At 40.6% G+C, this 20319-nt stretch overlaps 1 protein-coding gene across 3 annotated transcripts in view; it reads left to right on the top strand.

The window, feature by feature from the left end:
* Positions 1 to 20319, top strand: part of RPS6KA6 (ribosomal protein S6 kinase A6) — a 116268-nt gene that overhangs the window by 30339 nt on the left and 65610 nt on the right. For all 3 annotated transcript variants that reach the window (XM_058658627.1, XM_004592788.2, XM_058658626.1), the window contains exon 3: positions 19701 to 19814. In XM_058658627.1, coding sequence (XP_058514610.1) covers positions 19701 to 19814 — 114 coding nt within the window. The remainder of the gene's footprint in view (positions 1 to 19700; positions 19815 to 20319) is intronic.

The following is a 20319-nucleotide window of genomic DNA, read 5'->3' as shown; positions in this document are numbered from 1 at the left end:
AATGAAGTGTGTATGCATGCATGTGTACACATACCTGTATGCGTGTATGTAGCCAACATATATTTGTACATACGGTGATTATCAAATATTTACATTTTTAAAAACTGATTTTATTTATTTGTCAGAGAGAGAGGGAGAGACAATAAAGAAAGAGAGATATCTTCCATCTTCTGGTTCACTTCACCAAATAGCCACAGTGGCTGCTGGGCCAGGCTGAAGCCAGGAACCAAGAGCTTGTTCTTGGTCTCTTGTGTAGGTGCAGGGGCCCAAAGACTGGGCTCATCTGCTGCTTTCTTAGGTGTATTAGCAGGGAGCTGGAACAAAAGTAGAGCAGCTGGCACCCATATGGGATGCTGGCACTGTAGGCTGCAGCTTACCACTATACCACAGCATTGACCCCTACCTTTTTGCTTTAATAGAAATTGCAGTTTCCAAGTGGGAAGGTAGCAGAAATATACAGTGCTCTGTGCTAATGTAACCTACTTTAAGCATCAATTTGAGTGGTTAGGAGATAGAACATTGACATTTTGTAGAATAAAAACCTAGAATGATATCCAGGGATGTGATTTAGTTTGTGGTTTGAGTTACCTAGATTCAAAACTATGGACTTTTCATATTTGATAGGTTGATTATTTATCTTGTATCAGTAAACTATATTGATCATAAGAAATGGAAGACACACATGTATGTCCTTTTAAAAATATATTGAGGTGAGCATTGTGGTACAGTGGGTTAAGCTGCCACTTAAAATACCTGCATGTCCTCTGAGGTCATCCACCCCCGTTTGGATCTCCCACATGGGATGGAAGAAACCTAGATCCTTCCTCACAGGATCTAATGTCATCAGAACAATAGCCAGGAGCCCTGAGCGGTCCTCAGAAACAGAAGAACAGTAAACTTCCTTCAGGACTAGGGAGAGGAGCTTTCTCTGGTCCTAACTTAGTTCTAACTTTGGCTCCCCACCCTCTCTTGCAATGATCATCAGGGTTGCTCCAGAGGCCCCCCCCACCCCAAATTAGATCATATAGACAGAGACCAATAAGGAAAGCTTAAAACAGATAGGAAACAGTCATCTTGGACTCCCATATACCTAACTAGATAGGACACAAAGATTAGTTACTCCTCACTAAGGTATTGAAGATTTCTCTGCACACCCCTCCTAAAACTGTTCTGCTCCTCAGTTGTTAACATATGGCTTGTTTGAGGTATAAGCCTGTTTGGACTATCCTAAATTTCACGTAGTTCAGTAGAAATCATGCTTGAATACTTTAAGCTGCTAAATATATATGTGAAAATAGACACGAGACATTGAATAGTACCCTATAACTATATTAAGGTATATAGCAGCCGGTTGTGTATAAACTATAATTGAGATGTCAATGGAGTGGTTATAGGATGTGGTTGAGAACTTGCATTTTCTAACGTACTGGTCACTCAATACCATGTCAGTTAACTTCATGATGTTGTAAATTGTTGTTGTTGACGTTGTGTAGTGGCTTTTAATTGGTCGGGATTATATTCTTTCTGCCAGCTCTACTTTCAGACCAGGGGTGGTCTCCTAATGAAACTGTTGAATTTATCTGGACAATAAGATGCTGGACTCTCTGCATGGTCCATGCCCGCAATGAAGAAATCATGACTGGTTATGATCTGTACTACTGAAACAATATGGAGCAATTCAATATGGAGGGAGGGTTTGGGGAGGGAATCCCAGAGCCTATGAAATAAATGTGGTTTAAAAAAATAAACAAAATACCTGCATGTCATATTGAGTGCTGGGATTGAGTCCTAGCTCTGCTTTGGATCCAGCTTCCCATTATTAGATGTCCTGGGAGGTGACCCATTATGGCTCAAGTACTTGGGTCTCTGTGAAGCATGTGGGTGGAGTTCTAGGCCCCTGGCTTCAGCCTGGCTTTTCCCTGGCTGTTGGCAAGCATTTGGATGGTGAAACAGTAAGCGGAAGGTCTCACTCTGTCTCTTTATCACTCTACCTTTGGAGTAAACATTTGGAAACATTTACATGTTAGAGATCTTCAACAAGTTTGTGGAAAAAATATGTATATTATGAAAAAGTATGATTTCATTTTCTTCACCAAAATAAAACTCTTAATTCAGGTTTCCATGAACTTCTGAGGTATTCTTGTATGTAGGAATTTTCTTATTGTGATTGTCTATTTCATTGTGATATCAGCATCTGTATTTTCTTTTTGACTGGATTTTAATTTGATTTTTAAAGTATGATATTGTCTTGTGCACAGATTCTTTATTGCTGTATAAATTTGAACTTCAGGTATGCTTCTGTGGTCTGGTACTATTTTATGGTGGATTGATTTAGATAACCATTATATTCTTAGGTATTCTTATTTTGAATTTTTGTGGTCATTTATTCTCTTCAGTTAAAACAAATGAGATTAAACAAAATGCTTTTAAACTCTGTAGACTTTTATATATATATCGTGACCAACAAAGCTGGATTATAGTTGGTCTAAATTAAAGACATGTATTTATTTGAAAGATAGAGTGACAGAGAGACATATATAACCTTATATCCTCTGATTCAAGTTCTCTGATAAAAGGTATGATAACACATTTCACTGCATAATTCTCTACATCTAGCAACAATGTCAAACTAAAAGAAATGCAATATTCTTTGTTAGGGTTTAACAGATACGAGTTTATTTCCTTTTTTTTTTAAAGACTTTATTTTTATTACAAAGTCAGATATACAGAGGAGGAGAGACAGAGAGGAAGATCTTCCGTCCATTGATTCACTCCCCAAGTGAGCCGCAACAGGCCGGTGTGCGCCAATCCGATGCTGGGAACCAGGAACCTCTTCCGGGTCTCCCACGCGGGTGCAGCGTCCCAAGGCTTTGGGCCGTCCTCGACTGCTTTCCCAGGCCACAAGCAGGGAGCTGGATGGGAAGTGGAGCTGCTGGGATTAGAACCGGCGCCCATATGGGATCCCGGGGCGTTCAAGGCAAGGACTTTAGTCGCTAGGCCATGCCGCCGGGCTCGGGTTTATTTCTTATATGTTGTCTCTCTCTCTCTCTCTCTCTCTCTCTCTCTTTCTCTTTCTCTCTCTCTCTCTCTCTCTCTCTCTCTATATATATATATATATATATATATATATATAGTTGCTGAGGTTTTTCATATATTTACTTTTAAAACATTTATGAAATGGCCAGCATTGTAGCACTGTGGGTTAAGCTCCTACTTGTGATGTTGGCATTCCATATGAGTTCTGGTTAGAGTCTTGGTTGCTCCACTTCTGATCCATCTACCTGGTAGTGCACCTAGAAAGGCAACAGAAATAGCCCAAGTACCTGGGTCCTTGTTACCCCCATGAGAGACCTGGATGGAAGTTCCTGGCTTCTGGTTTCATCCTGGCCCAACCCTGAATATTAGCATTACCTGGGGAGTGAACCTGCAGATCTTTTCTTTCTCTGTCTGTCTATTTGATGTTCTGCCTCCCAACTAACTCATTCTTTAAATAATCCTCATAGATTACTGTTTAATGAAAATCAAATACATATTTTAAATTTTTAAATTGTTTTCTGTGATATAGTTTTCTAGGTGTAGGGGTTTCTGCCTTATCCTCCCTTTCTTCCTTCAACATTTTCACCTCCCACTAATTTTCTCCATAGTATTACAGTAGTATAGTCCTTCAGTAATAGTTGCAGGTTTAACATTACTGCTATTGAAGTGTATCATGGCATTGCAGATATAGGCAGTGGTAAAAAAATATTACTAACAAATTATCAAGGTAGATTTAACATTTTCACTGGGAGTCCTCTTTTTATTTGGGCATGGAGATGCTTGCTGAAAGTGAAGCATCTTCACTTCCTGTTATGCTAGTCTCCATTATATAGTTCATCAATGAGCGAAATAGAGAGAGGGGGAGAGAGAGAAAGTGTTATGTATGTATGTATGTACTTGTTCATCTATTTATTGATCTTGTATTTTGCATGAAATTTGCTTTATATCAGAGAGAACATATATTTTTTCCTTTTGGGACTGGCTTATATTGCTGAGCATAATGGTTTTCAGTTGGGATCATTTTGATGCAAATGTGGGAATTTCATTCTCTTTAACAGCTGTGTAACTTTCCATGGAGTATATGTATCAGAGCTTCTTTATCCATTCCTCTTTCAATGGGCATCTGACTTGTTTCCATGTCTTTGCTATTGTGGATTGTGTTGCTGTAATTATAGGGATTACAGGTCACTTTCTCATATGCAGCTTTCACTTCCGTTGGATATATTCCCAGAAGTGGGATAGCTGGGCCATATAGCAGATAAATTTTCAGTTGTTTGAGTACTCTGCATACTGATTTCATAGTGGCTGTACTAGTCTATGCTCCTACCAACAATGGAATAGAGTATCATTTTCTGCAAATTCTCAACAGCAGGTGTTATTAGCAGATTTCTTTTTTTAAAATTTATAATCTTACTTAGTTGATTACGGCACAAAGGGTCAAGGGCTACAGGAAAGTGGGTAAGACCATTGTTTCCACACTAATATCATCATTTTCCCCCTGTATCTGGGGTCAGGGGAGAAACAAAGGGAGAAGCCCCACCCAGCCTCCCACCCATCCCAGGTCCCCGATGTGAGGCATGCACATGCTTGTCGTTGCAATTGCTGGGTCAGTTCTGTTTCCAGCTCTGTCTTCCACACGAACTGATGGGTGTTGCAGTCCAGCCTGATCCTGCCCACTTCATACTCAGCCCTCACGCAAACCAGTGGGAGCTGTAGCCTAGTTGGGGCAACTCCCCATAACCCCCACCAGGCCTGCCCCCACCCTGGTTCCCATGCATGCCAGTATGTACCACAGACTTGTTCAGTCTGTCCCACATCCCATTTAGCTTTTGTACATGTCAATGGGCATTGAAACGTGGTTCAACCCAACCAACCCTATTATCCAGATTTCTGTATATAGAACATTCTTACTGGAGTTAGGTGGAACCTCAATGTGGTTTTGATGTGTCCCTCCAAAATTATTTTTACTTAAACAAGAGAGACAGATACACAATTTTTCCATCTATTGCTTCAATCCTCTAGTACCTACAATATCTGTGGTTGGGATATGGGAATGAAGCTAGGATATGGGACTCCTACATTGATGGCAGGGAATCTGCTGCCTCCTGGGGTGCATATTATCAGGAAAGTAGAATCAGTAGTGGAACTCAAACTTGAATCCAGGCATTCTAATGTGGGATACAAATACCTGAACCCCCAAATATAGTTTTTTCATGCTACTAATGCAATAGGAAATTCAAAGGTGAATTACTCAACAATTTCATTCTTTGTTGATTTCACTAACATAATGTCAGCCCTATGTTAAGTCACTAAATTGGTTTAGGTTTTTATTGCTCAAACACAAATGCGGTGTTCAATTGAAAATGTACATTAAATAAAACACTACTGATTTACTGACATATCAATCCCTACAGGTCTAATTAGAGATATTGTTGACATGGATATCATAACCTATTTTAAAGTTTTATTTTTATTGCAAAGTCAGATAGATATACAGAGAGTAAGATCTTCTGTCTGCATGGTCCCATGGCTTTGGGCTGTCCTCGACTGCATTCCCAGGCTATAAGCAGGAAGCTGGATGGGAAGCATGGCTGCTGGGATTAGAACCAGTGCCCATATGAGATCCCAGTGCGTGTAAGGTGAGGTACTCAGCCGCTAGGCTACCGTGCCAGGTCCAGATATCATAATCTTTTAAAACTATTCTTTCACAAGTATGTTTCACTTTGTTACACTCACCTGGAAAGTTGTATAGAGAACGTTTCGAGGTAGAAGTCCTTTCTAATGGTGTGGCAGAGTATTTCTTCATCTATCAGTTTTTTTTCATTATGATGGATATTTTAAAAGACTTATTTTGATTTGTATGGAAGATTTTTTTTTAACAGAGAAAGAATTAGAGACAAATGAGAGGTCTTCCATCCACTGGCTCACTCCCCTAATGACTGCAGTGGCCAGAGCTGAGCTGATCCAAAGTTGGGAGACAGGAGCTTTATCCTGGTCTCCCATAGGGGTTCAAGGGCTCAAGGACTTGAATCATCCTCCACTGCTTTCCCAGTAACAACAGCTGGACAGGAACAAGCTCATGTGGGATGCTGATTCTAGGAGGCAGAGGATTAGTTTGTTGAGCCACCACATTGATGCCCATTGTGATGGGTATTTAGCTTTATGAGCTACAGTAGTTTTCTTCTTTTGCAAAATTGTTTATTTATGCTTTATATTAATTTTGTTTTATTAAAATATTCAAACCCTTTTGTTATAGATATGTAAAATCTCAGATGAAAAATTATTTTTATATTACTTTTTTTTTTGGAAAGGAAGATTTATAGAGAGAAGGAGAGGCAGAGAGAAAAATCTGCTGGCTCACTCCCCAAGTAGCCACAGCAGCTGTTGCTGAGCTGATCTGAAGCCACGAGACAAGAGCTTCCTCTGGCTCTCCCAAACAGGAGCAGGGGCCCAAGAACTTGAGTCATTCTCCTCTGCATTCCCAGTCTGCAAATAGGGAACTAGATGGGAAATGAAGCAGCTGGGATATGAACCAGAGTTCATCTGGGATGCCAGTGCATGGAGGTGGAAGATTAGCCAGTTGAGCTAGTGTGCTAGCCTTGAAAAATTATTTTTTGACTAAACACTCTTTGATGGCTACTAGTTGGTATATTTATGCTGCAGTATGAACTATGCAAATATAACTATTGTAAATTCCGTAACATCACTTTTTTCATGTTTAATGGTTGTTGAAGTTGTACTTGTAGCAGATGTGAAATAGAAAATGTGAAATAGAAAATGAAGATGATACAGAGATTTATGATCTAGATTTCTGTGTAATATTTTAAGCAACTTAAGTGGGAAAAGAATTTGGATTAATAGATAAATTCATATTTCATTTAAAAAAAGAAAATGAAGATGTTATTTCAGTTTTGCAGATGGGAGAACTAAGAAACTGATTCTAATAAACAGAATAAAGCCTACCCAAGCAGGACCTGACTTACCACACTTCTTTTGTTTTCAATCATCAATAAAAGAATTTTGCAAGCCAAAGTACTCTGCAGTTATCTTCCAGTGTATATATTATTTTTATCTTTTTAATTCACTGTGGTGACATTTTGACATTTACATTAATGTTAGCCCCTTTTCAAATTATACTAGTATTAGGCTTGGATTTTAGTAGGATTACTGCATGAGAAGTGCGTATCAAGATGCTCTTCCTGGTCTCTGCATGTTTATTTTAACAAATCCATAACCAAATGATTCTTGAAATCTCAGAGCTATCTTTCCATCAAACTAGCCTGCCTAATTCTCCAGTAAAACAAATGCTGAACAGATGGATGTTACATTGTTACATAAAACCAAAGAAATGTAGGCTTTAAAAATCTCTCCTCTTTTGTTTTGACTTGTTTTCTGGAAGTTAATCCCACATTTCTATTAGGTTTGTAATTATAATATTGCTAATAGACTATCCTGGCCCCACCCCCAGCAAATGTAGGCATTTGGGGTAGTGAACCAGTGGGATATGGGGTACTTCCTGTCTCTTTCTCTTTCACTGTGTCTGTTTTTCTGATTCCCAGATTATTTATTTACTTAAAATCATGGAGTTTCTGCCATTGTCCATACCTACAATATTCGGATACACTTACTTAAATAATAGAATAATAACCTCATGACTGTTTATGAAGGACTACACTATTGTAATAACAGGGAAATCAGGGGAAGAGGAAGGAGGGGAAATCCCAGAGCCTATGGAAATGTATCATAAAATGAGAACTCATAAGATAATTTGGCAAGGTAGCAGGATACAAAATTAATGAACATAAATTGATGACACTGGTATACAGAAATAACTCCATGGCTGGGAAAAAATTGTAAGTAAAGTCCCCTTTAAGATAGAGGAGAAGAATCCCAAATACCTTGGAATTAACCTAACCAAAGATGTGGAAGACCTCTACAATGAAAATGACAAAATATTGAAAAAAGAAATAGAAGACTTTAAAAGATAGAGAAACCTACCATGTTTCTGGATTGGCTGGAGCAACATCACCAAAATGTCTTTATTAAAAAGTAACATACATATTCAACATGATCCCAATAAAAATCCCAACAACATTTTTCTTACAAATAGAAAAGATGATATAAAAGTTTGTCTGGAAACAATTACAAATAGAAAAGATGATACAAAAGTCCATCTGGAAACACAAGAGACCATGAATAGGCAAAGTTGTCCTGAAGAATAAAAATCAAGCTGGAGGAATCACAATTCCAGACCTCAAGACATACTACAGGGCAGTGGTCATCAAAACAGTAGATACTGGTACGGAAATAGAGAAGAAGGTCAATGGAACATATTAGAAACCCTAGAAGGGAGCCCATACATGTATAGCCAATTGATCTTTGAGAAGACTGAAAATAATCCAGGGGAAAAGTCTGGTCTCTTTAAGAAATGCTGCTGGGACAGTTGGATAGCACCCTGCCAGAAGCCTTATAAGAAAGAAGATCCCCACCTGTCACCTTATACAAAAATCAGCTTTAAATGAATCAAGGACCTAAATCTTCACCTGGAAACCATCAAACTATTAGAGGAAACATAGAAAACACTCTTCAAAAATGTAGGCATTGGTAAGAAATTATTAGAAGAAAAGCTACCCAAAGCACAGGCAGTTAAAGCCAAAATAAACAACTGGGATAGCAAACTAAAAAGCTTCTGTACACCAAAGGAAATGATCAAAAAGTGAAGTAGCCAAATGCATGGGAGAAAATCTTTGCACATTACACAATCAGTAGGGGACTAATATCCAGGATTTACAAAGAGCTTTAGAAGCTCAGCGACAGCAAAATAAACCTGTGAAGAAATGGGTGAAGGAAATGAACAGGTATTTTTCAAAAGAATGGTTTAAAATGACTAATAGACATTTCAAAAAATATTCAGGCTCCCTAGCTGTCAGTGAAATACAAATGAAACCACATTGAGATTTCACCTAATGCCAGTGAGATTGGCCTACAGAACTTTGCTAACAACACCTACTGCTGTTGGTGAGAGTGTAGGCTAGTACGATCACTGTTGAAGTTAGTATGGAGAGTGCTAAGAGAATTGATCATTGACCTGCTGTATAACCCAGCTATCCCACTTCTGGGAATATATCCAAATAAATGAGATCTGCATATGAGAAAGGGATCTGTAATCCTATGTTTATGGCAGCACAATCTACAACAGCAAAGACATGAAAACAGCTCAGGTGCCTGTCCGAAGAGGAGTGTATAAAGAAACTGTGGCATATCTACTTCAGGGAATACTATTCAACCAATAAAAAGAACGGAATTCTATCATGTGCAACCAAATGCTCCCTACTAGATACCATTATGCTTTATGAAATAAGTCCCCAAAGGACAAATATCATATTTTCTTTTTTTAAAAGATTTATTTATTTTTATTACAAAGTCAGATATACAGAGAGGAGAGACAGAGAGGAAGATCTTCCGTCCATTAATTCACTCCCCAAGTGAGCGCAACGGCCGGTACTGCGCCGATCCGAAGCTGGGAACCTGGGAACCTGGGAACCTGGAACCTCTTCCGGGTCTCCCACGTGGGTGCAGGGTCCCAAAGGATTGGGCCGTCCTCAACTGCAGGGAGCTGGATGGGAAGTGGAGCTGCCGGGATTAGAACCGGCACCCATATGGGATCCTGGTGCGTTCAAGGAGAGGACCTTAGCTGCTAGGCCATGCCGCCGGGCCCCAAATATCATATTTTCTTTCTGATAGAAGGCAACCGTCATACAATATATGAGATCAGTAGCCCTTTCAGTATTGTTTTTGCTGCATCTCAGTGGTTTTGATATTTTTAAATTTCTCACTCATTCATTCAAAAGAAATTTTTTGGTTTTCTTATTAATTTCCTTACTGATTAGTAGGACTACAATAGATTTGTTTACTTCTGGAAGGTCTTAGATTTTCCTTTTCATTTCTTCAGTGACACATTGGTGATTGATTAGCATGTTTAATTTCATGTTGTAAATCTATTTATCTCTTGGTTGTTGATTTTGTTTTATGCCATTCCGTTTAAGGGGATGTGTAAGTAACTGTGTAGTAGAGACTGTCATGTCCAGATGTGAAGATACAATGTAGTATGCATTTCTTTCCAAATCAAGATGGACTCCAAACAAAACTGGAATGGGGCCTGGTACAGTAGCCTAGTGGCTAAAATCCTCACCTTGCATGTGCTGGGATCCCATATCGGCACCAGTTCTAATCCTGGCAGCCCCACTTCCTATCTACCTCTCTGCTTGTGGCCTGGGAAAGCAGTGGAGGACAGTCCAAAACCTTGGAACCCTGCACCCGTGTGGGAGACCCAGAAGAGGCTTCAGGCTCCTGGCTTTGGATAGGCTTAGCTCCGGCCATTGCGGCACTTGGGGAGTGAATCAACAGATGGCAGATCTTCCTCTCTGTTTCTCCTCCTCTCTGTATATCTGACTTTCCAATAAAAATAAAATAAATCTTCTTTTTTTTTTTTTTTAAAGATTTTATTGTTATTGAAAAGCCAGATATACAGAGAGGAGGAGAGACAGAGAGGAAGATCTTCCATCCGATGTTTCACTCCCCAAGTGAGCTGCAACGGGCCAGTGCTGCGCCAATCCGATGCCGGGACCAGGAACCTCTTCCAGGTCTCCCATATGTGGGTGCAGGGTCCCAAAGCTTTGGGCCGTCCTTGACTGCTTTCCCAGGCGACAAGCAGGGAGCTGGATGGGAAGTGGAGCTGCCAGGATTAGAACCGGCGCCCATATGGGATCCCGGGGCTTTCAAGGCGAGGACTTTAGCCACTAGGCCATGCCACCGGGCCCAATAAAATAAATCTTTAAAAAAACTGTTAAATGTATCTTGACAATGGGATGCCAAACTCTTCCATTGTCCATGCCTAGTATGTCAGGATACATTTAAATAGCAGAATGATGGACTTATGATTGATTGTGAAGGACTATACTATTGTAATGACAGGGGAAATCAGTGGGAGGAGTGAATTTGAGGGAGGGGAAAGGGAAATCCTACAGGCTATGGAACTGTATCATGGAATAATAAAATAAAGAAAGAAATGAATAAATTTCGGTAATGGCAAATATTGAAACAAAACAAAAAAGAAGCAATCACTGATGACAAAGATTGGTACATAATATTTTGGTTTTGATTGGAAATTCATAGTTTTTTTATATAATGATTACTTTGTGCTTGTAAACAAAATATAAAACAATTATACTTATCCTTGTCTCACATTTGTCATTTGATAGAAATTATAGTGGCCCCTGTTAAATCTTTTTTTTTAAATCCACACTTTCTTTTTGTAGATCAACTAATTTTGAATACTATACTGAAGGTCACTATGGCTACCCTAGCTGGATGTCTTAGACAACACAAATTTATTTTCTATAATTTTTATATTTATCAATTTTTGTATGCACAATGTTTTTGAGTCTTTGGTTTAGAGAGCATTAGCAGCATAAGAAAGCTGTTTTGAGGATAATTTGCTCTTAGGAAAATACAAATGGATCATTGATCAGTGCATTAGCATCTCTCACTATATATACTTTAAAAGATTTAGTTTATCTGGAAAGCACAGTGAGTGAGAGACATACAAGTTTGTGTTCCTCACATTGTAAGGAGCATGTTTATTTTATTACATTTAGAAGTATCACAAGATTTTAGTCAACACTGATACAATTCCATTATCATGCATGTAATTTCATTTTTAAAAATTTATTCTTTTTATTTGAAAGGCAGAGTTACTGGGGGTGGTCAGAAAATAGATCTTTCATCCTCTGTTTACTCCTCACATGGCTGCAACCTTGACCAGGTTTTAGCCAGTCTGAAGCCAGAAGCTCTGAGATTCTTCTGAGTTTCCCACATGAATGCAAGAGCCCAAACACTTAGGCCATCTTTTGTTGCTTTGCCAGGCCATTAGCAGGGAGCTGGATCAGAAGTGGAGCAGCCAGGGCTTGATCCGCCACCCATATGGGATGCTGCGTCACAGGCAGAGGCTCAATGTTGTACACCACAGCGCCAGTCCTGCACATCCTGTTTCACTATTTTCCTTATATATATAAAAAGGAAATGCTGAAAATATGTTTTTCAGCTTTTTAAATTTTTTCTGATGTACCTGTGTTTTAAATGCTTATTTTTGTCTCTTTGAAGGGCAGAATAATGGAGAGAATATGTGTTTTTTATCTTTCTCCCCAATACCTCCAACAGCCAAGGCTAGGCCAGGCTGAGCCCATAACTGTATTTGTGTCTCCCACTTGGATAGCATGGACTGAAGTACTTGAACTCTCACCTGCCTTTCCAGGGTGCAGTATTAGGAAACTAGTTTGAAACAGGAATTTGAGCCTTAACTCAGATATGGGATGTAGATTTCTCAGTCACTTAATCTGCCCTGGCTGTAACACCTTCACCTTCCCCATTTTCTGTATTTTTGGATAATTTTGAAGATACTTCTTGATTTTACCTTGAAAAATATTTCTCTTATTATATGTGTATAAATTGTACAGCAATTTTTGATGTAATGAAATGAGGAGTATAGTAAAACATATGACCATATCTACCTTCTCAACTTTGTTGTTGCATGGATTAGGGAGCTCTATCTACTTTAAAAATGTATTTTTCTTCCTTTTTATTTTTAAGTATTTGGCTTTTTAAAAAGATTGATTTATTTTGCCAGAGAGAGAGAGAGAGAGAGAGAGAGAGACAGAGAGAGACAGAGAGAAAAAGAATCTTCTATCCTCTGATTCAGCCCATAAGTGGTCACAATGTCACAATAGCCAGAGCTGGGCTGACCTGAAGCCAGGAACTGGGAGCTTCTTTCAGGTCTCTCATGTGGGTTCAGGGACCCCAAACCTTGTTCCATCTCTTGCTTTTCCAGGCCATTAACAGGGAGCCACAGAAGTGAAGTACCTGTGAGGGATGATTGCACTTGAGGTGGAAGATTAGCTTGCTATGCCATTGTACTGGCCACATTCTCATTTTGTAAGGACATTGGGGCAAGTGTAGTGCAGCCATTTAAGCTGCTGCTTGGGATACCCATATCCAGTTTCAGAGTGCCAGTTGGAGTCCTGGCTACCCTGCTTCTGATTCTGGGAGGCAGCAGTTGATGGCTTAATACTTGGTCACTTGCCAAAGTGGAGTCTTGGGTGCAGTTTCACACTCCTGTCTTGTCTGGCCAAACCCTGGCTATTGTGGACATTTTGGAAGTAAACCAACAGATGGAAAATCTGTTTCCCTCTTCCTTTTCTTGTTTCATGTCTTCTCTCTCCTTTCACCCCGACTTTCAAGTTGATGAAAAAAACACTTTCATTAAAGGAAGCATTTACGGTTCAGTGAGAAGGAAAGATAAAGTGTTAAGATGGTATAATAATATTATATGGTTACTGTCTGCTGGGAAAAGTAGTCTTATCTAGTAGCGTTTTCATGTTGGAAGCTTGACATTACAATTTTAATGGATAAACATGTAATTTCTTAAAGTGGTGAAGGGACGTGGGAAAGAATTTTCACTTGGAAAACTTGTTTATGAAACTGGAGTACAGCTGTTTCATATTTCTGGATATTTTGTTAAAAACTGATGTCAAGGAAATCTATTTGGTATAGCAGTTAAGAGCCTATATATCTGAACACCTGGGTTTGAATTCAGATGTTGCTCCCAGTTACAACTTTCTGCCATTTTGTGCCCTGGGCAGTAGTGTTAATGGCTCAGGTCCTAGGGCCACTGCCCCCAGGGAGTAAGATTCAAATGAAATGCCTGGTTTATGGGTTTGGCTTGGCCCAGTTCCATTTGGGGAGTGAAACATCAGGTGAAAAATCTAATTCTGTCTCTCTTGCTTCTCAATGAAATAATTAATACCGATTTTAAAAATGATGTCATTATTTGAACTTATTTGTCTTATTAACCATAAAACTAGTATATTGTGGGCCTGGGATGGTAGCCTAGTGGCTAAAGTCCTCACCTTGCAAGCACGGGGATCTCATATGGGCGCTGGTTCGTGTCCTGGCAGCCCCGCTGACCATCCAGCTCCCTGCCTGTGACCTGGGAAAGCAGTCAAGAATGACCCAAAGCCTTGGGATCCTTCACCCACGTGGAGACCTGGAAGAAGCTCCTGGCTTCAGATTAGCTCAGCTGCTGCTATTGTGGCCACTTTGGGAGTGAGCCCGCAGACGGAAGATCTTTCTCTCTGTTTCTCCTTCTCTCTGTAAATCTGCCTTTTCAATAAAAATAAATAAATCTTTTTTAAAAAATAGTGTATTATATTCAATGTAGACTCTCTGGCATTGAGGAGCCCTTAGCAGCCTACCAAAAAACAAACAAAAAAGTATGGTTTGTGAGAAAACTGAAGTTTGTAGAGTAATTTGTGATTTGGCAAAGGATGCTTATCTTTTGTTATCTTTTTGTATAGCATAGCAAAGAGCAAACCTTAATCTTGACTTTTCTAGTGTTTGTGCTGCTGAAAAATAATTAAAAAAACATTAATGCTTTGAAAATAGGCAATACATTCAAGTATGTGTTGAAATATTAGTTATCCACAATATTACTAACAGTTTGCAGTTTGTTGTTTTTGTTAAGTGTATATATAATGTAATGTGCGTGCACATACACACACACACACACACACACACACACACAAAGGTGTCTACCAACATGGCATAGTTCAATAATTCCCAAATATAGGTATAGGGAGTTTCCATGTGTGTGTGTACGTGTGTGTGTGTGTGTGTGTGTGTTGGTATTTCAATAAACTGTGCTTTTGAATTTAAGAAAAAGTTTATTTCCAAAGTAGGAATCTCACCCTCAGAGCAAACTGAGTTTTTTTGGTTTTATGTATTACTTTATTTTCTCAATGCTTGCATTGTCTTTCTTTCTAATATTTTAAAATTATAACTTATATTATTATTTAAATGAAGTAAACAAATTTAATGTATTTTGCACTACAAGCTTAGAAGTGTAGTGATGCTTCCTATATTACCTTCCTTCGTGCTCATGTTCCCCACCTAACACCCCCTCCTTTCTTATTTCTCTTTCCTTTTTAGATTTTACAGTGATATACTTTCATTTCACTTTGCAATCACAGGATTGACACTCCATTAGGTAAAGATAACACATAGCAAGTAGAAAAAAAAAGCCTACTGCTTCTCAAGAATACAGAAAAAGTGATAAGCAAGGCAGTGTTGTGGGGGTTGGAGGGTGATCTTCCATCCCTGATTTTTTCAGCAAATGGCACCAGTGGCTGGGGCTGAGCAAGGCCAGTGCCAGGAGCGTCATCCAGTTCTCCAACATGGTTGGCAACGCTCATTTACTTGGGTCATCTTCCTCTGATTTTCCAGGCACATTAACATGAGCTGGATTGAAAGTGGAACAGTTCAGAGTTGAACTAGTGCTTTATGGTTACTGGCTTTGCAGACAGTGACCCAACTCACTGTAACCATAGTAGCTCTTAATTTATATATTATTTTAAAATACTTTTACAAGGCACTGACTACTTAAAACTATCTGGTAAAATAGGGTTTTGAAATATGAGAGGCACCACTGATATCTTTTCAGAGCTAATTACCTTTCATTTCTGTTTAGTTTAGTAATGATTCCTAACTACCTAAAATTAAAATATCTGCCTGAATCTGACCACCTCTGTGACATGGAAGCTATTTTAGTTGCTGTAAAACCTAGATCATTGTGGACCATAGTCTTGTCTATTTTGACCAGTCACTCATTGAGTCATCAATAAATTGAAGACTGAGACTATTGAGAAGGTTATTTGCATACAGACCAGAATAAATATGGTATAATAGAAAACTATCAAAACTTCTAGATACGAGGGTTGACTAACATGTGAACTTTAATCCCATGGGTCTCATCTTTCTTCTATATAATCGGAGTGTTGAATAAGATACCTCATTTAACTCCATTATTTTGTGGTATTATAGCTTTGGTTTGCCTTTTTATCCAATTACTTCACTTCTGTAAGGACTTGGGTTACAACTTGGAGCTTGACATCAGGTGTGCAGAAGGGCTGCACAGGTGATTTCTGCCTGTCCTCAGTGGTGGGCAATCTGACATTTAATTTCTGTACAGAATTTCAACTGAAGTTGAGCTCTGACCTGGAAATATCTGTTTGAATTCTGCAGATTTTTTTAAAATCTATGTCAGTTTATTGCCTTTTTTTCCTTTCACAGTCATTTCTTTCTATGGGTAGTTGCACTTTTCCATATGTAAAAGGTATAGAGAAATAATACTTAAAACAGCTCTTCACCTTTTTCATCAAGATGATATAGAATGTGGATCAGGAAGCTCCTTCCCCTGCCAAAGCCAGAGTCAAAGCAATGTCTTTCAAGTCCAAGGTGACATTGCCAAAAGGCACCCACAGCCCCCCCCCCCCCCCAAAAAAAAGAAAGAAAAAAACCAAACTAGCAGCCCTGGGAGAAACAAGCTTGACCACTAATGTTGTCATCAATTTCTGCCTGACCACTGAGTTGGCAGCGAATGTCAGGGCCAACAAGTAGCAGATCAAACAAGCTGTGAAAAAGTTCTGGTGGAGGGCTGCGGGAGAGGACGTCTAGCTCGGATCCCGAACCCAGTCCGCCATGTGCCCATGGCTCATGGCGGGCTGGGCCCGGACATGCCTGGGTGCGGCCTGCTTCCTTCTGGGGTGAGTACGCTGAGGGGGGAGGCCTCCGTGACTGGGCATGTCCGGGACCTACCCACCACCCTCATTGGGTGGTGGGCGAACGGGATTGGGGAGGGGCGCAACCTTAGGCCTGCAGGATTTAACCTCCGGCTGCCAGAGGCGAGCCGAGGGCTGCGGGAGAGGACGTCTAGCTCGGATCCCGAACCCAGTCCGCCATGTGCCCATGGCTCATGGCGGGCTGGGCCCGGGCGGCCAGTGCGCCATTTGGCGCCAGGCTGAGCCTGCTGGCCGCCCGGCCGGGGAGCTCTGGGGTATTGGACGTCTGAATCGCTGCTGAGATAGCTCTAGAGTGACCCCACTGTTTCTGGGATCTGAGTCAATCCTAAAGATTCCCAATACCAGCAACTCTTCCTTTGAAGAACTTCCAATCCCTTAATAATGCTGAGCTTTGAACACCTATCAAGTAAAAGATAAGCTCCGGCTTGTCTAGCAGGCTGGCACCTAATGGTCCTTGGAGCAACCACGTGCAGGTGCGTGATTTACGGCTAGGAACGGTCCCAATCTGGGATGCCACAGCTGGGATGAGGTTCCCACCAAGGGGTGTATGTGCTGGAATGGGGGCTGCGTTCTATCTAGAAAACAGTTGCAGTCACCCGAGGCACTAGTGTGGGCTGGGATTGGATGCACCAGGCCGGTTCAGATCCCAGCACCATCTGGTGTTATGGAGAAACAGGGTAGATGTGGGACTGACTAGGCTGGGTCTCAATCCCCTTCTGAGCCATGTGTGAGCTGTATGTGGGTATGGACGAGCCATGGCTGGGCTGAAACATCCAACAACTAGAGTCAGAATGGGGTGAAAGCCAGCCAGGAAAAGCCACTGTTCCTGCTAGGACAGGAGGTGAACTGAGTAGGGTTGGCTCAAGAACCCCCTGGCAAGCGCAAAATCTGGCATTGGGAGGGGTTCTGATGGAGGAGCCTGGGCAACTCCTCTGGCAGGACACAGTCCCTGCAGGTAAGCGCGAGAAGCATGATTGGAAACAGCCCAGAATAGGCCATGGAAAGTTTCCCACTGGCATGCATTCGGCATGGGTCAGGAGCAGACCAGGCTGAATCAGTTCATGTCATCCTCTGGCAAATCCGATCACCAGAACAGAGTGTGGAATGGGCCGGGTTTGGTTGCGACAAAACCAGTACACATTATGGAACGCCAGGGCGTGGTTGCCTGTACTGGATATGAATGCAGCACCCATCCAGCACACGTGAGATCCAGGAAGGGAGGGGCAGAGCTGGCGGGGGGGTTAAGGGGCTGGTCCCCTCGCTGGACAACCACTCCCACTGGAGAGTGTTGGCTGGGATAGAGACAGACACGACTAAGCAAGGCTACAACACCTGTGCGCTGCTTGTGGACAAGATCAGGGCCACAGCATCAGCTGGCAGAAGCTGGCACTGGGGACTAATTCTGTCGAGTCAAATCACAGGACCACCTAAAGAGTGCATAAACCGGGACAGAGAGACTTGGGAGGGAAAAAGTGGGTTCCCCCTTCTTGGGTCACTATTCCCGTGGGAGGGCATGAAAACTAGGACGGGGGCTGGGATGGCTAGATAGAGAGGTACTCAACAATATCTGTGAGGGCTGGATGGTTGAGTTGGTTAGATAAAACCAAGCTTTAATACCCATTGACAAGTACCAGAGCCAAATGGGATGGGGGACAGACTGGTCTTCTGCTACACATACTGGCAAACCAGGGTAGGGGGCGGTCTGGTGGGGGTTATTGTGGGTCGCCCCAACTAGGCTACAGCTCCCACTGGTTGACGTAAGGGCCGAACCAGACTGGACTGCAACACCCATTGGTTCCAGTGCAACTCGGGACTGAAAACAGAACCAACACAGCAATTGCAACCACCAGCTGATCAGGGTGATGGACTGTGCCGGGCCCTGTGCTTGCTAGAACATACAAGAATCTGGTCTGGGAATACCTCAAAGTATCTTTGGAGATCTCCCCACTTGAACTGCTGGACTCAGAATTCTAACCAAGAAAAGACAGAAGACAGAATAAGACAATCATTCATCTCAGCTACATGTTGGCAGCGAAATATGGGACAAAAGGAGACTTCATGATGGACCATATCAATCAGCGGACCACCTCATCGAGCGAAACTGGCAGTGACTCATAACTGGAGAACTATTAACTCCACTTGAGCACATATCTCAGAGCATGCCCCACATCCGGGACTTGGGGTGGGCGGGAAACCGGGTGGGGCTTCTCCCTCAATATCCCCTTTTACCTCAGATACATGATGGAAACAATATGGACATAATAGCATTGCCCACCTCCCTATCCCCCTGAACCTTTTTTTTTTCTTCTCTTTCTTGATTTTCCTTCAACTATAGTTAACTATGTAAAGATTGTCAACAACAATACAATAAAATGGATTATAAAAAAAAAAAAAAAAAAAAGAAAAAGTTCTGGTGACACTGATATGGCCAAAGTAAGTACCCTGACCAGACCAGACCTGAGGGAGAAAAAAGGCCTTTATTTAATTGGTTCCTGTTTATGATGTTTTGGATGTTGCCAACAAAATTGAGATTTAAACTGAATCCAGCAGGCCAATTCTAAATATTTGTTTCTTCACTATGAAAAGGAGCTCTTGAGAGTCACATTTTTTTGTCACTCCCTATAATTACTTTGTATTTAAAAAAATCTCAGTGTTCTGTGATTCTATGTTAAAAATCATATTCTAATGAGAGTCTTCACACTATTAGTTGCTAAAAAATGTGAATACCTAGTTGAAATAGCTAAAGCATTGATTTATTTTACATGTTTCTGCTTATATGAAACAATGTGTTAGGAAAGTTGGTAGTAGTGTCTTTATATATGGTAGAAAGCAGGGAAATGGGAATAGTGAGAGACCATAAAACTGCTAGACTGAGAGAGTTGGGTACTTTACAACTTTTGGTTTTAACTTGAGCTAGGCATAAATATGATGTTGGAACTAGATTTGAAAATTGTTTGGATTTTTTTTTTACAGGATGAAAGTGTTAAAGAAATCCAAATTACTCATCATGTTAAAGAAGGATACGAAAAAGCAGATCCTGCACAGTTTGAGTTGCTCAAGGTTCTTGGTCAGGGATCATTTGGAAAGGTAATGAATACTTTTCTTCATATTTGTGTCCTCTCTGAACATTAAATAAAAATAATATCTGTACATAGAAATCAGATAAATGTGCCATCTCTTGAGTTCTCCATAGATATACAGTATGTGTAAGGTAGCAAAGCATAGGTACAGGATGATGTGTAGATTGTATTAAAATCTTAGCTTTAAGGAGATGAAATTTCAAAGGAGTAAGCAGAATTGCAAAAGATTAACTCTTATATCCATACATGTTAAGTAAAATCCTTAGGAAAACAACAGTTTAAGGAGAGAAAGGCAAGGAAAAGCTACTAATTTCAGTTTGGCTGAGATCTAGTCTCACACTTGCTCTTAGCCAAAAGGCCGGCAAATGATGAGGTCTAGTTTCAAAACTAGAGGCCATTGAGCAGTATTTAATTATGGTGCTCTGGAACATTTTCAGAAAAACACCTACCAAACACTCAAGGTAAGCACAGCAGGTTGTACAAACAGTATTGAATATAAAACACAAATTGAT

Source organism: Ochotona princeps, chromosome X (assembly GCF_030435755.1).
Source record: "Ochotona princeps isolate mOchPri1 chromosome X, mOchPri1.hap1, whole genome shotgun sequence".
Classification (NCBI taxonomy): Eukaryota; Metazoa; Chordata; class Mammalia; order Lagomorpha; family Ochotonidae; genus Ochotona; species Ochotona princeps.
The sequence above is the reverse complement of the archived record's forward strand: the minus strand, read 5'-3'. Positions and strand labels throughout refer to the sequence as shown.